Below are 13783 nucleotides of genomic sequence, written 5' to 3' on the forward strand. Positions count from 1 at the left end.
CGGCGGTACGCGCCGCCGTGACGTCACGCGGCTCCCGGTCACGTGGGTGCCCCAGAAGCGCCAGCAGCGGCGGCGGCGGGAGCGGAGCAGGAGCGGACCGCGCCCATGTCGGGCTTCGTCACCAACCCGTTCGCCGACCCGGTGGACATCAACCCCTTCCAGGTGGGCGCGGGGCGCAGGCGGACGGTCCGGCTCTCCCGGCGCGGCCCGGCCCGGCCGGGCCCCCGTGCCCCGCACGCCGGGACGTGGCACTGAGTGAAGCGCCGCTGGCCAATGGCGGAGCCGCTGCTCCGCGCCTCGGCCAATCAGAGGCGGGGGGCGGGACCAGGGGGCGTGAGGCGGCCGCGACCCCGGCGCTGAGGGCGGCCTGGAGCCCGGGGTCCCGCTGCCCTTCCCCGCTAACCCCCGCCCGTGTCCTCCCTTCCCTCCATCCCCTTCCCTCCATCCCCTTCTCTCCACCCCCTTCCCGAGCCTCCCGCGCGGCCTGGAGCCCGGGGGTCCCGCTCCCCTTCCCCGCTAACCCCCGCCCGTGTCCTCCCTTCTCTCCATCCCCTTCCCTCCATCCCCTTCCCCAGCTCACCCCCGAGCGCTGGGACCCCCCCGGGGTCCCTCCCGCTGTGTCCCCGCTCCAGGCTGCTCCTCACCCCGAGGAGGGCTCTCCCACGCAGCTGGGAATGCCTCTTCTGAGGGCGTATTAAAAATAATCCACGCTGGAGCCCTCTTAGCCGTGCTATGTGGTGGTCTGGTTGTCCGCTGCATCCCTCTGAGGTGTGTTTATATGGTGCTTCAGCGTTTAAAAGTGAGTTCCCATGGCAAAGCTGTGCATTTCGTGGCTCAGAGCAGAGGATTGCTGTTAAAGTCGCTGAGGACTTGGTCTTTGTTCACTGGGTTTCTCCTCTCTGGGATTGCCCTCTGCAAATCGGGGTCATTGGTGCAGGGGCTGGCCTGGAGCAGCCTCTGGGACAAGGTGCCTGTGCAGTGCTGTGAAAATCAGGGTCCTGCCCCTGGTCTCACCTCTGCTGCTTGCCTGGGATGTCATCCAGGAGTGCTTTCCTGACCTTGGGTTTCAGGGCTGAGCCAAACAGAAGTTGTTTGTTGATTAGCTGAGTCTTTTGAGGAATCACAGTGAAAGAATTTATCCCCTTTTTCCTCACTTTCATTTTGACGTGATCTTGTGACTCTCAGGAATGGGAAGAGTTGGGAGGATCGTGTTCCTCTGATATTCGTTCTGGGGACTGGGCTAGATTGTCCATGTTTATGGACATGGGGTTTGTTGCTTTGGCTTTGAGGAAGTAAATATTCCTAGAATCACAGAGTGGTTTGAGTTAGAAGGGAAATTAAAGCTCATCCAGTCCCACCCCCTGCCATGGGCAGGGACACCTTCCACTATTCCAGGCTGCTCCAAGCCCCATCCAGCCTGGCTTTGGGCACTGCCAGGGATCCAGGGGCAGCCACAGCTGCTCCAGGCACCCTGTGCCAGGGCCTCACCCCCCCACAGGGAAGAATCTCCTAATATCCAATCTAATCTGTCAGTTTGAAGCCATTCTTTGTTGTCCTGTCACTTTGGGCCCTTGTAAAAAGTCCATCTCCATCTTTCTTGTTGTCTCCCTTCAGCTGCTTTGTGCACATTAAAGCTGTACTGGTATCTGGCAGAACAGGGCTGTGCCCACTCTTTATTCACTGCTCAAACAAAAAAATGTTGAAGGTGATTTCCAAGCAGTAACTCCCAGATCAGGCTCACTTCTTAACGAGGATCAACACATGTCCCACCGTGGATTCCCACCCTGTGACAACTCTTTGCAGCTCATCTGATCCTTGTGGAAGGTTCTGTACCCTCCTTTCAGGACTGCAAGGTTTTGTCTTACCTTTTTTTTTTTTTTTCCCCAAGAAAAATTCCCCAGTCCCCAGCAGCTGGTTGAGAGGAATTTTTGTCTGGTGCTTCCTGGAGCCTTGGAGCCTCGTTGGTCCGGTTTGAAGTGGAATCCCAGCCTTTGGGACAGCCTGTTCCCTGCCAGGGGCTGGATCCAGGTGTTGGCTCTGTGCTAGGGTGACAGTGACATCCCCTGCCATGCTCTGGGAGGAGCAGAAGCCTCCTCACCCTCCCAGCCCGTGGATTTCTCGTGCCACGGCACCAGGGCTGGCCCTCCTTGCTGGAGCTCCCAGTTCAGTGCTTCATCCTCCTCAAATCCTGATGTGACTGGGGTTTCTGCCTTTTCAGGGGACTTTGTTCGTGATGTTCGTTAAGCTTTGTGTAAAATAAGCTGCTTTGTCCTGTTAAAAATATCTCTGGCTGCTCTGTTACTTATTGCAACCAGTTAATGAGAGATGATTAACTTCCTTCCTTTATCTAGTAACCTGCTGGAAGTGGCAGCTGCCTCCAAAACTTTGATTCAAGCTTCAGACAGAGCTGGAAATTTCCATCCTTTCCAGAGATATCAATAATGAAATCCTCAAGATTTCTCTCAGCCCCCTGAGTCTGCAGGACTGGTTATATTTGGGGCAATACTGTGATATTTTGACAACTGTGTTAAATTCCAGGTGATTCTAGGTTGAGCTCTTTTTCCTTGATCTCACCTAGAGAGGCCTCTCATTTTGTTTCTTTAATCTGTGGGAACAGAAAGAAAAGAAAATACAGAATTCCTTGCACAAACCTTCTGTATCCAAACCTTTCAGCAGCGCGGCAGCAACTTTGTATTTGCATTAAAGCTGCATTTGAAAATAGTTTTAATAATCCTGGCAGTGCAGTTTGGTCCAGATGTGCAGTTATTCTGGGCTGGGGGCATCTGAAGCTGTGAAAAACAACATCACACGTCCCTGGCACTTGAGGAAGCCGTGGTTGGAAGGGCAACAAATGGGATCTGCTCATGGCACCCTGGCAGATTGAGGTGATCACTGAATTGTGAGCACGAGCTTTGTGGCTGGACATGCTTATTGTGGCTCCAAGCGGTTCTGAATGGAATCCTTGTCTCCTGACCCTTTCTAAGGCTTGTTTCAAGAGGCTCAGCTGCCTTTTGCTGCCTAGCTGGCAGAAAATAGCTGTAAAACATGAAGTTTGTGGGCAACTCCTTGCTGATTTCTGCATTCCTGGTGCTCGCTCATCCCTCAGCGCCTGCTCCGGGCTCACAGAGGCTGCTGCCCCTGCATCACCCTCTGCTTTCCTTCCTGCCCTCCCCAGGCACGTGTCCAAACACTTCAGCTTTGTTGCACATTCCCTGCTCTTTGGGTTCCTATTTTAGACACGCTTGCACAATAGCAGGCAAGTTCAGCTGAGCTGCTGGGCCTTGGCCTTACAGCCTAATTAAATCTTTTTTTTTTTTTTAAAGCTGTGCAGTCAGATGAAAGCTTTTCTACCTTGGGAATCAAACTGTGGTGCAACTGAAGCCGTGGTGCTGCTCTCCCTGCCCTTGGAGAGCCTCCAGCTTTCTTTTGGGTGCAGATGAGCCAAGGGAAGTAAAACCTGCATTTTACAGTGCTACTGTAGCATTTTTCCTTATTCCCTGCCCACCCAGCCTCTCTGGAGGGTTATGCAGGTTTCACTTTCCACTTCCCACACCTTGAAGGGAGTTTCTCTTCCTTGTGCTGTTGTTTTCTGCTGGACTTTAGTCCAGCTGGGGCTCGTGTGCTCTGGACTAAAGGGTTTGTGCTGACGTGCAGCGCTACGGTGTGTGAGGGGAAGCGTAAACTTGTGCTGACAGCCCTTATCTCTGCACAGCTGAAGCTTCCAGAGGAGTCAGAACTGAAATAAAAGCACTTTTTATCTCCAGCATGGCACTGCTGCTGCTTCTTCCCACTTTTTGCAGCCCGTCCTTGCTGGGGAGTTGAACTTCCCCGAGCAGCACCCGAATGCGCGATGCCTGAGCCCGGGGTGATTCACAAACGAGTGTGACCTGTTGGTGGGGAGTGCCTGCTGTGCAGGAGCTGTGCAGTTACTCATTAACAGCTCCCTGTGGATCCTGCTCAGCAGAAGGCTGCGCTACAACCCCAGGAATGGCTCCAGAGGGATTTTGCTCCGTGTCCCGGCTCCGTCAGCCCCGCACACGCCGGCGCGGCCTCGGTTCCTTCTCACCCCGTGGAGCACCACATTAGAAGGGTTGGTCTGGACACACGAGGTGCTGAGGGAGGGAGAAGAAGCCACGTTTTAATTTTCTGACCCACGCCCGGCTCTCGGGTTGCCGGGCCAGGAGGATTTCCGAGTTCAAAAAGGACCTTGTTTCTGGAATAACTGAGGAGAGGAGTGCTCCAGAGGGCAGCACCTGGCTGCCCAAGAGGAATCTCTGCATGCAAAGGAGTAGGTGGAAAAGAGGAGATAAAAACAGCTGTGTAAAAACCCTGCAGGTGAGGGGAGAGAGATGTTCTGAGGTGTAGAGAGACTGTTTTTAAACATCAGAGGATTTGATGGAGACGAGTGGGAGGTGCTGTGAGTGGAAGTGAGAGCTGTTATGCCAGCAGCATTAAAACTTCCTAAAATAATTGGTGTCACACCTCCAGCTCAATTTTCCTGTGTTTCACTTATCCAGAGCAATCATTGGCATTTTAGCTTGCCGGCATCTCTCAGCCAGGATCAGCTGTATCTAAAACCTCATTTTGTGTGGCTCCATGCTTGCTTTGTGAGGCCCAGCAACATCCTGACCATGGGTGGATGAATCCAAGTCCCTGGAAATTAGGAATAACTGGCTGTAGGTGAGCAGAAGTGACCTGCACAAAGTATTCCTGTGCCAAAAGCACATTGTGGTTGTTCAGACATCCCTCTTGTCTGAACAGGAGATTATTTCTGCTGACAAGTCTTGCCTTGCTGGTAGTCATCTCCTTGGATATTTAAATTCCATGCCAGCCAGGGCCATCTCCCTGTGGCAGGGATGTGTTTCACCCCCTGAAATTCCCAGCTAACAAGCAGATGGAAAGCAGGCAGCATGGATAAGATGGAGCTGATGTTCTTAAAGGCCTTTTCCAAATGGAACAATTCAGTGCTATCAGTGATGGTATCCCATATCCAGTGCTGATTTCTCCTTGTGCTCTCTCCCTGCAGGACCCCTCGGTGACACAGCTGACAAACACCAGCCAGAGTGGCTTGGATGAATTCAACCCCTTTTCTGAGAGCTCCCAGCGGGTACGTGCCACGTGTCTTTGTGCTCTGTGTACCTGGGGGTGCTTTTAGTGGTGTAGAAGGTCCCTCGATAGGTGCAGCTTAAAAAAAGAGGAATTCACAGCTGATTTCCCCATGGATGTGGCTCGTGGCGTGCAGGAGTGGGAAATTGCTCTGCACTGGAGCAGTAATAAGCTCTCCACTGGCATGGAACAGCTCCTCTCCAGCTGGCTGCTGGCTCCCAGGGAAGCCCCATGAAGTGTGAAGGGGAAGATGGTTTGTGGCAGGCCACAGCAGGATTTATTTGCTCCCTGGGCTGGGAGCTGAGCTGCCCTGGCCGTGCCACTGAGAGATGGCTGGGAGAGCCTCACCCTTATCCCCTGGCTGCTGCCATGAGCCAGGTAGGAGAAGGAGGACAGGAAGGTGAGATTTGTGCTTTAAACAATTCACCAAGAGCCCGTTGTGTTTCTCCTGCCACGTTCTCCCTGCTGGCCCGTGTCTCTTGCAGACCAATGTGGCGCGGACGACGCCGGCGGCGCAGCCCTCGGGCCACTCGCAGCCGGCCGTGCTGCAGACATCCGTGGAGCCCACGCCACAGGTACAGCCCCTCCCTGCCACCCTCCCAGCCTCCTCGAGCTGCCAGCGCTTCTGGGAGCACAGGATTCCCTGGGGTGGGGACTGGGAAGCTGCAGGTGATCTTTTCAACTTGCATTTCCAAGGCAGATCTTTGTAGGGAATGCACACGTAGACTTCTTCTTACATCTCTTTCCCTGTCCCTCTGGTGGCAGAGCTTGCTTTGCCTTGTGTCCTGTTGGCTCTGGCTTCCCTCTGGAAATCCTGGAATGAATCCTGCTAATGCTTTTAGCTTAGTTCTGGTGTCTAGTCAGACACACTCAGTGCCAGGAGAATAAATGCAAGTACCCGCCTGCCAGCACCACCTCATCCGAAGAACTGAGGCTGCTGGGAGAAAGAATAATTTCATTTCAAAACAGGTAGAAGAGGTCCTTAAGAGGTGTGGTAGGCAGCTGGGAAGGGAATTGTCCTGGTAAGCCCAGGAGCCCTGCTCAGAGCAGTGAGGTGAACAGCAAGGTGGAAGACACTGTGGAAAAGCTCCTCTTGCCAGCCCTAACTTCCTGTAGGATAACTTGATTTTGTCCTCCAGTGGCAGAATCGAGATGTCTGAGGCTGAGTTTTCATGTCCCCCTGTGCCCTGCTTCCTTCCCAGCCTGGCACCCAGTGGTGCCACCACAGCCCAGCCCAGGGCAGGGCTGACCTCTCTGGTGTCTGTCCCCTCCCCAGGCCGTGGCTGCAGCAGCACAGGCAGGGCTGCTCCAGCAGCAGGCAGAGCTAGAGAGGAAGGCAGCTGAGCTGGAGAAGAAGGAAAGGGAACTGCAGAGCCACGCAGCCAGCATCGACCGTGAGTACTGACTCCAGCCTGGATCGCTGGCTTTGCCAGGATTTCATGAAAACTCCCTGGGGCAACCCTTCTGGGACAGTGCCTGGCATCCCACAGCTTCCCAGATGGGAAGGCAGCTCAGAGGGGGGATGCTGGAGGCCAGCTCTGGTGGGCCCCTGCCCTCAAGCTGCTGCATTTCACCACCAAAAGCTCTCAGGCTGTACCCGTGTCAGAGCTGGTGAGTGACATTGCCACACTGAGGCTTCTCACTGAGAGCAGCAAAGCTCTTCTTCTCAGCCTCAGCCCTCTTAACCACAGGAACCCAATATTTTCCCCCCTAATCTTGGTCTGAAGTGGCTGAATCGGGGCTTGCAGGGCTGAGGGATGGTGGCTGTGATGGCCCTTTGGCCAGTGCAGGAGAATTCTGCTTTCCTCAAGGGAAAAGCAGCTGCTGGGCCAGCAGTTTATCCCATTCCTGCTGTGCTGCCTGCTCAGATGTAGGAGCTGCCCAACTCTGGGCTCTGCCAAAGTTTTAATGCATGAATTAAACAATATCTGAATGGCTGCTTGAAAATTCTGGGGTGGGAATTCGTCTTTGAATGAGACAAGAGCAAGTGAAGAGCTGCTCCTTCCTCCCACAGCGAGGCAGAACAACTGGCCTCCTCTCCCCAAGAAGTGTCCCATCAAGCCGTGCTTCTATCAGGATTTCTCTGCAGACATCCCAGCTGACTACCAGCGGATATGCAAGATGCTCTATTACTTGTGGATGTGTAAGTAATGGCTTCAACTGCAGTCAGAATTCTTCTGGAGGAGGTTCTGTGTGAAAAGCTGAGCTCTGTCACACTGTAAATGCTCTTGGTGTTGTCTGCAAGGCTCAAATCACATTTCCCTCCTTTCTTATGAAGGTAAATGTGAAGAACCCTGAGTTTATGCTTTGGGAATATCTCGTGACAGAATATTAATTGTTTAATGGAGGCTTGAACAACTATTTAAGATTTGGCTGTGAGCAGCAGGATCGGACCAGCTTCTTAGCTCAAGCTTTGTTTCCCTTCCAAGGAAGGCAGAGAAATTAGATGGCCCAAAGTCACCTTAATTTCTGCAGCTCTCCCTGTGTTCAGGGAGACATTAGGGACGCTTTGGAGTTTCCAAGAGCTTGCTGATGTTTTTCTCTCTCTCCCACCCCAAACAGTGCATTCCATCACCCTGCTCCTAAACCTGCTGGCTTGCCTGGCGTGGTTCACAGTCGACAGCAGCAGAGGAGTAGACTTTGGTCTCTCGATTCTGTGGTTAATTTTATTCACCCCTTGTGCCTTTCTCTGTTGGTACCGACCGATTTACAAGGCTTTCAGGCAAGTACTGTTGTTTTGGGGTTTTTTTTTGTAACAGGGATGTATCTCTTAGTGGGAGGAGCTTTGGGTTTATCTGTTCCCATCGTGTTTTGCCTGCAGGATTTTTCCAGCTCTTTGCATCATTAGATAGACCCAAACCACTATGTTACTAAACATATTAGATCTGTCTGATAGAACATAATTATGGTGATCCTTTTTCATCCTGAAATCCAAGCCTAAGCAGACATAGGACTCCTTAAATTAATTTTTTATTCACTTTGTTAATTCCTAAGACACTGTTTGGTACGTTGACGTCGAGCACACTGCATTTGTTGAGGGAGCTGCCTTCACCCCACTTGCACTGGGCAGAGCTCTGCATCTGCAGTGGACACATTTGGGTGCCCAAATTCCTCCCCACATCACCTCCCCTCAGCAGCTCTTCCCTGGAGAAAGGAGTTCACTGAAACTGTTCTCTCCTCTCAGAGCAGGGACTCAGTGCAGGGATCACAGGTTTCACTCCTGTTGCCATCTCTCCCGCAGGTCTGACAGCTCCTTCAGCTTCTTCGTCTTCTTTTTCATCTTCTTCTGCCAAATAGCAATCTACATCATCCAGGCTGTCGGAATTCCTGGCTGGGGAGACAGGTAAGCTTGGCTTCGCTGCCTGCCGTGTCACACATCCCTTTTCTCACCAGGGCTGTGACTGGCAGGAGCTTTGGGGCCTGCTTCTGACAGCTGCCTGTTCTTTCTGCTGTGGTTTTCCTCTCTCAGCTCATGCACAGCCTTGGCAGATCCCAGCTGCCTCCCTCCTCTGCTCTTCCCATCCTAATCCCAGTATGTGAAGGAGTATGAGAAGGGGAATATGTGAATTACTGGTATTGGGCAGAAATCTTTCCCTGTGAGGGTGGCAGGCCCTGACACAGGGCCAGCCACGGCTGTGGCTGCCCCTGGATCCCTGGCAGTGCCCAAGGCCAGGCTGGATGGGGCTTGGAGCAGCCTGGGACAGTGGAAGGTGTCCCTGCCATGGCAGGGGAGTGGAATGTGCTGAGTTTTGAGGCCCCTTCCAACCCAAACCATTCTGTGATTCTGTGAGAACTCTTCTGTGCCTCTGCTGCTGCCTTCTCCCTCGCTCAGTACAGATCATATTTGCTCCTCTGGTGTGTACCACATCTGCCTGGTTCAAACTGGAGCCTTCCCTGACAGCAGTGTGGGGCTGAGGGATCTCTGACCTGAAATCTGGGTACTGCTCAGCCTGATACTGCTGCTACCCCGCTGACTCTGTCCCCAGACTCTCCCTGAATCCCTCTGGAGCCTGTGGTTGGTGGGCTGAGATGAGCAGAGAGGCTTTTAGCCTCGCCCTTTCTCAGTGGCATTGTCCAGAAGGGTGAGCCTGGGCTTCTGGAGCGGCTGCAGCAGCCTGGTGTCAGCAGCTGTGCCCTGCAGGAGAGCACAGCCTTTCCTTTCACCTCGCTGCCCCGGCTGCAGCTCCCGTTGTGCACTCGGGGAGCTCAGGGAAAGCTCAGCAGCCCGTGCTGCCTCTCCCGAGGGAAGCCTCCAGGCAGGAGCTGCTGTCTATTTCTGCCCTCTGCCTGCAGAAGGGCCCGTGGGCTGCGCTGTCCCCGGCCTCCCCCTGCTGTGGGGGCTGGGAGGGGGTTTGGTCTGGCTTGCAGAGGCTGCCTGGAGCTTTCTGCTCCGTTTCCTCCCGCCAGACAGCGCGGGTATTTTTGGCTGTGGTGCGTGCTGTGCCTTTCCGCCTCCCTGTGCCGTGAGGAGCGGTGCCACACATGGGATGGGGCCCCATCCCTCCCTCCTGCTGGCACACGGCGTGCTTGGTGGAGCACTTGGAAAGGTTCTTCTCTCCAGCACCCAGGAAGGTGTTCCTCTGAGTGAGATGTCTTGGTATTTTCAGCCACAGCCAAGTCTGGTAACTCCTTGAATTCACTCTGTCCCTTCCCTTCAACAGCTCCCAGTGTCTGGAACTTAGAATGGTGGAATCACTGAATGCTTTGGGCTGGAAGGGATCTTAAGGCTCATTGTCAGAACCCTGCTCTGGTTCAGGGGTTCCGTGTGGTGGAAAAATCCCTCCTCCACCCCGTGCTTCCAAAGAAAGGCTCAGCAGTCTCAGTTGTTTGGTCTCAAGGCAGTTTATTGCAAGTTATCTAAAAGATTTTCTTCTGGGGCTGCTGTGGTTTGCTCACAGCTCAGGCAGAGGCACACACACACCCTGACATCCTCTCTGACTCCCGACTGCTTCTTCTCTCCCCGCCCAGGGCTGTGCTGTCTTTTATATGGTACATTACGTGTTACATGTTTATAGTTTTTCCCCAATGCCTATTACCTATATTAAATAGGTAACCTTTTCTACTCTAAACCAATCTGTGAGTGCCAACATCACCCAGAACATGGAGGTGAGGAAGGAGAAAGAGGAGGAACAGGACCAGCCTACATTTCTCCATCTTAAAACCTCTGACCCCCATGTACAAAACCAAAACCCCCCTGTACAGCACTCAAAAATTCTTCCCTCTACTTTGTGGCTACTTCTACTATAATATCTAAACTTGTGTGACTTCTTGTTCTTCCTGCAAAGTTGATAAATCATTCCATGGCTCAAACCCAAAATCACAGCTGTTTCCAGCTGCCTGCCAGGGTCTCAAATGCTTCTGACCTGGGCCCGGAACCTCCAAAAATGTCTGAGGGACATTTTGAGTTCCAGCAGCTCATCTCATCCATGGGCATGGACACCTTCCATTATCCCAGGGTGCTGCAATCCCCATCCAGCCCGGCCTGGGACACTTCCAGGGCAGGAGCAGTCACAGCTGTTCTGGGCAACCTGTGCCAGGGTTTCACCACCTCCATCCCTTCCTGCTCTTCCTCCTGCTCCTGACCCTGACATCCCTGTCAGGGTGACACTCAGGTCCAGGCTCCAGACCTGCCAGCTGATCTCTTCCAATTTAGCTGTTCCAGCCTATCTTTACCCCACTTGCCTGAATTTTGAGAAGGTGCCCATGGAAGTCACTCTTGGCGCCACGGCTATTGATTTTGCTGCCTGAGGGGAGGGCACAGGGCTGGAATGTGGGTGGGATGAGCACAATCCTCCTCTAAAAATGCCAATGGAAACTCTATCCCCAAAACAAGGTGGATGAGCTCCAGGCTCCCTTTTCCACAGCTGCTTGGTTTTGTGCTCCCCTGTAACCTTCCCCTGAGGCACGTGTGTGCTCCCTCCTGTGCTCCAGCTGTGCTGGAATGCTGTCCATGCTCACTCCTCTCCTCTCCTGTCCCTGGCAGCGGCTGGATCGCGGCGCTGTCGGAGGTGCACGGGAACGTGGCCGTGGTGGTGATCATGATGGTGGTGGCAGCCTTCTTCACGCTCTGCGCCGTCCTCTCCCTCTTCCTCCTCAAGCAGGTGAGTGGCTCCGGGGCCAGCAGAGCTCAGGCTGCCCCCAGGGCTCCTGGGTTTGACACCTCCCTTCACCCACCTGGAAGTGATGACAGGATTGAGGCACTGGTGGGTCAAGAGGTTTTAATTAAAGTATTTTTGCTTGTGCTTCCTGCAGCGATGCCAAGTTTCTTGGACACTCTTGAAGTGGAAGTTGCCTCCCTCTGGAGTCACAGAATCATGAAATTATTTGAGAAGGGACACTTTCCACTATCCCAGGATGCTCCAAGCCCTGTCCAGCCTGGCCTGGAACATCTGCAGGGATCCCAGGGCAGCCACAGCCTCTCTGGGCACCCTGAGTCAGGGCCTCCCCACCCTCACAGAGGAGGATTTTTCCCCTGATACCCCATCCAACCCTGCCCTCTGGCAGTTTTAAACCATTATTGCCCCTTGTCGTGCCTGGAGCTGGCAGAGCAGAGGTGGCTGTGGCTCTGTTCAGCATCCAGGGATTTTCAGTCACTGCTCCCACAGCATTTTGAGGCTTTTCAAAGCCTGGTGGGATCCCAGCGAGTGCCTTCCCACTGGTTCTTAAACCCAACCCTCCTCCCTCCTCCTGCCTGAGAGCAGCAGGGCTGGATTTGTGCAGGAGCAGCAGAAATGGAGCTTAGGGAAGGCAAGGACAGGCTGGACTGATCCTGTTTCTGTCGGTGCTTCCTTCTGCTCTCCTGCCTTTATCCTGATGCTGTTGGCACCTTCAGGTCCTGCCCGCCAGCAAACACTGGGTTAAATCTGAACCATCACAATATGGGGAGTTTTGGGTCTGAAACCACCAATTTTGCTGAGAGCTCCACATTTTTCAGCAAAGGAAGGTCTCCTGAAATCTGCAGCATCCCATGCTGGGATGGAGGCACGGCCCAGGCTGCAGCCCATGCTCTGCAGCTCTCCAGGGAGCTGCTTAGCCAAGGGAAAGCTGGGTGTGCACAGCAATCCCACAGCCACAGGCTGATTTCATTCCCTCTTTCCCTCCCCTCTTGTCCCCAGGTGCATTCCCTGTATCGGCGCACAGGAGCCAGCTTCCAGAGGGCCCAGGAGGAGTTTTCCCAAGGCATCCTCACCAACAGGAGCTTCCAGAACGCAGCAGCTGGGGCGGCCTCCTCGGCTGCACAGAGCGCTTTCCGGGGAAACTAACCCTTCCCGGGAAATCCAGCCCTCCTTCCCGGGAAATCCAGCCCTTCTTCCCGGGAAATCCAGCCCTTCTTCCCGGGAAATCCAGCCCTTCTTCCCGGGAAATCCAGCCCTTCTTCCCGGGAAATCCACCCCTTCTTCCCAGGAAATCCACCCCTTCTTCCCGGGAAATCCAGCCCTTCTTCCCGGGCTGCCTCCCTCTCGCTTCCTCTGCCCTCATCTTCCCAACCTTCTTTTTTTAATTTTTTTTTTCCTGAAAATGCACTTTTTTTGGGGGTACCATGTGAGCTCTGTGATGCCGACACTCCTGATGAGAAGAGGTTTTGTTTTTGGCTTCAGCTGAGCTACGGTTTGGATGATTAGTTTTCCCTGTCTTGTTTTAGGATGTGGGGAGATGGGGGAAGACATTCTCTGAGGTAAATATTCCTCTTTCCAGGACCTTCCAGGTGTTTGTCTCTTCCTCCCCTCACTCTGTCTGTAGCAGGAAGATGAGGGGAAGCAGGTTTTTGATTTTACTCTCTCTTCTCTTGGCCTTTGCTATGAAGAACTTGATTATCTACTGTTTTGGAAGGGTTTTGTAACGTGCATGTAGTTGATGTTGTTAATTTTAAGAACAGAAACCGTACTTCTGATTTATTACACTCACACGATGCTGTATTTTGACCTCATAACTGCTGGGCTTCCTGAGAGCCAGGAACGAAAATCTAGGAGCAGGGGGGAGTGTGTGGGAGTGTATTTCCCCTGGTGCCCTCAGGGCACATCCCTTGCTTCCATGAGGATCCTGCAGGTGCCAGCCCTGGGCACGGAGAGGAGGAGAAGGGAATCGGTGGAGGCTGAGTCTTCTCGGTGACTTGAAACCCGGAGAGGGAGGGGGAAAAGGGATTTTGGTTTGGCTCCCAGCTCCAGTTTTGGCAGCTGAGGATGCTGGGTCACACAGTGCCTGTGACGCCCTTCTCCAGCTAACCTCTTTCTCCTGGGAAGGCTCCTCCCTGCCTTCCTCCTCACGAGTTTAATTGTTTTTTAGCTGGGAAGGAACTGTTTTCATGTGTGTTCAGCTGCATCCCACGCTGGGATGTCCCTTGGGATGTGGATGGGGGCAGGTTCCCACCTCTCCCTCCTTCAGCCCCGTGGTTTGGGTGTGGGGAGAGGGTTTCACGCAGATTTGGCTTTGTGGTGCCCCTTTGCCGGGCTGGGGTTGTATTAGACCCGCCTCCCGTGCCGGTGAGGGGCGGCGGGGGGGCGCTGGGATTCAGAAATCGGTATTTTTACACCCTTTTCCTTCTGTATTATTGGAATTTTTTTTTTCCCCGCGTCTGATCTTTTAATGTTTAAAAAATTATTAATAAAACCTGTTCATGTGGTCCAGATGCGATGCCCGTGCCGGCTGAGGGGGCGTGGCCAGTGTGGGAACGGGGGCG

The 13783-nt window shown here is 53.6% G+C and overlaps 1 protein-coding gene across 3 annotated transcripts; it reads left to right on the top strand.

Annotated features, from left to right (window-relative positions):
- Nucleotides 1–2: 2 nt before the first annotated feature.
- SCAMP2 (secretory carrier membrane protein 2) lies at nucleotides 3–13732 on the top strand. Of its 3 annotated transcripts, none has more exons than XM_002195659.7 (9): nucleotides 3–162; nucleotides 5027–5107; nucleotides 5592–5681; nucleotides 6383–6500; nucleotides 7121–7249; nucleotides 7669–7828; nucleotides 8348–8449; nucleotides 11090–11207; nucleotides 12222–13732. In XM_002195659.7, the coding sequence occupies exons 1-9, from the start codon at nucleotides 106–108 to the stop codon at nucleotides 12366–12368; spliced, it is 1002 nt and encodes a 333-aa protein (XP_002195695.2). In that variant the 5' UTR covers nucleotides 3–105; the 3' UTR covers nucleotides 12369–13732. The 3 variants fall into 3 exon arrangements, with proteins under 3 accessions (XP_002195695.2, XP_030137224.3, XP_030137225.2); XM_030281364.4 differs by lacking the exon at nucleotides 3–162 and adding an exon at nucleotides 718–768; XM_030281365.4 differs by lacking the exon at nucleotides 3–162 and adding an exon at nucleotides 764–799.
- Nucleotides 13733–13783: the final 51 nt, after the last annotated feature.

This window comes from Taeniopygia guttata, chromosome 10 (assembly GCF_048771995.1).
Source record: "Taeniopygia guttata chromosome 10, bTaeGut7.mat, whole genome shotgun sequence".
NCBI classification, from domain to species: domain Eukaryota; kingdom Metazoa; phylum Chordata; class Aves; order Passeriformes; family Estrildidae; genus Taeniopygia; species Taeniopygia guttata.

Bases quoted from the DNA above. Each gene is read 5' to 3' on its own strand.
- SCAMP2 (XM_002195659.7), top strand. From the start codon at position 106: ATGTCGGGCTTCGTCACCAACCCGTTCGCCGACCCGGTGGACATCAAC. The intron at 6,501-7,120 runs GTGAGTACTGAC...TTCCTCCCACAG, and splicing joins CCACGCAGCCAGCATCGACC to CGAGGCAGAACAACTGGCCT. The intron at 7,250-7,668 runs GTAAGTAATGGC...CACCCCAAACAG, and splicing joins GCTCTATTACTTGTGGATGT to TGCATTCCATCACCCTGCTC.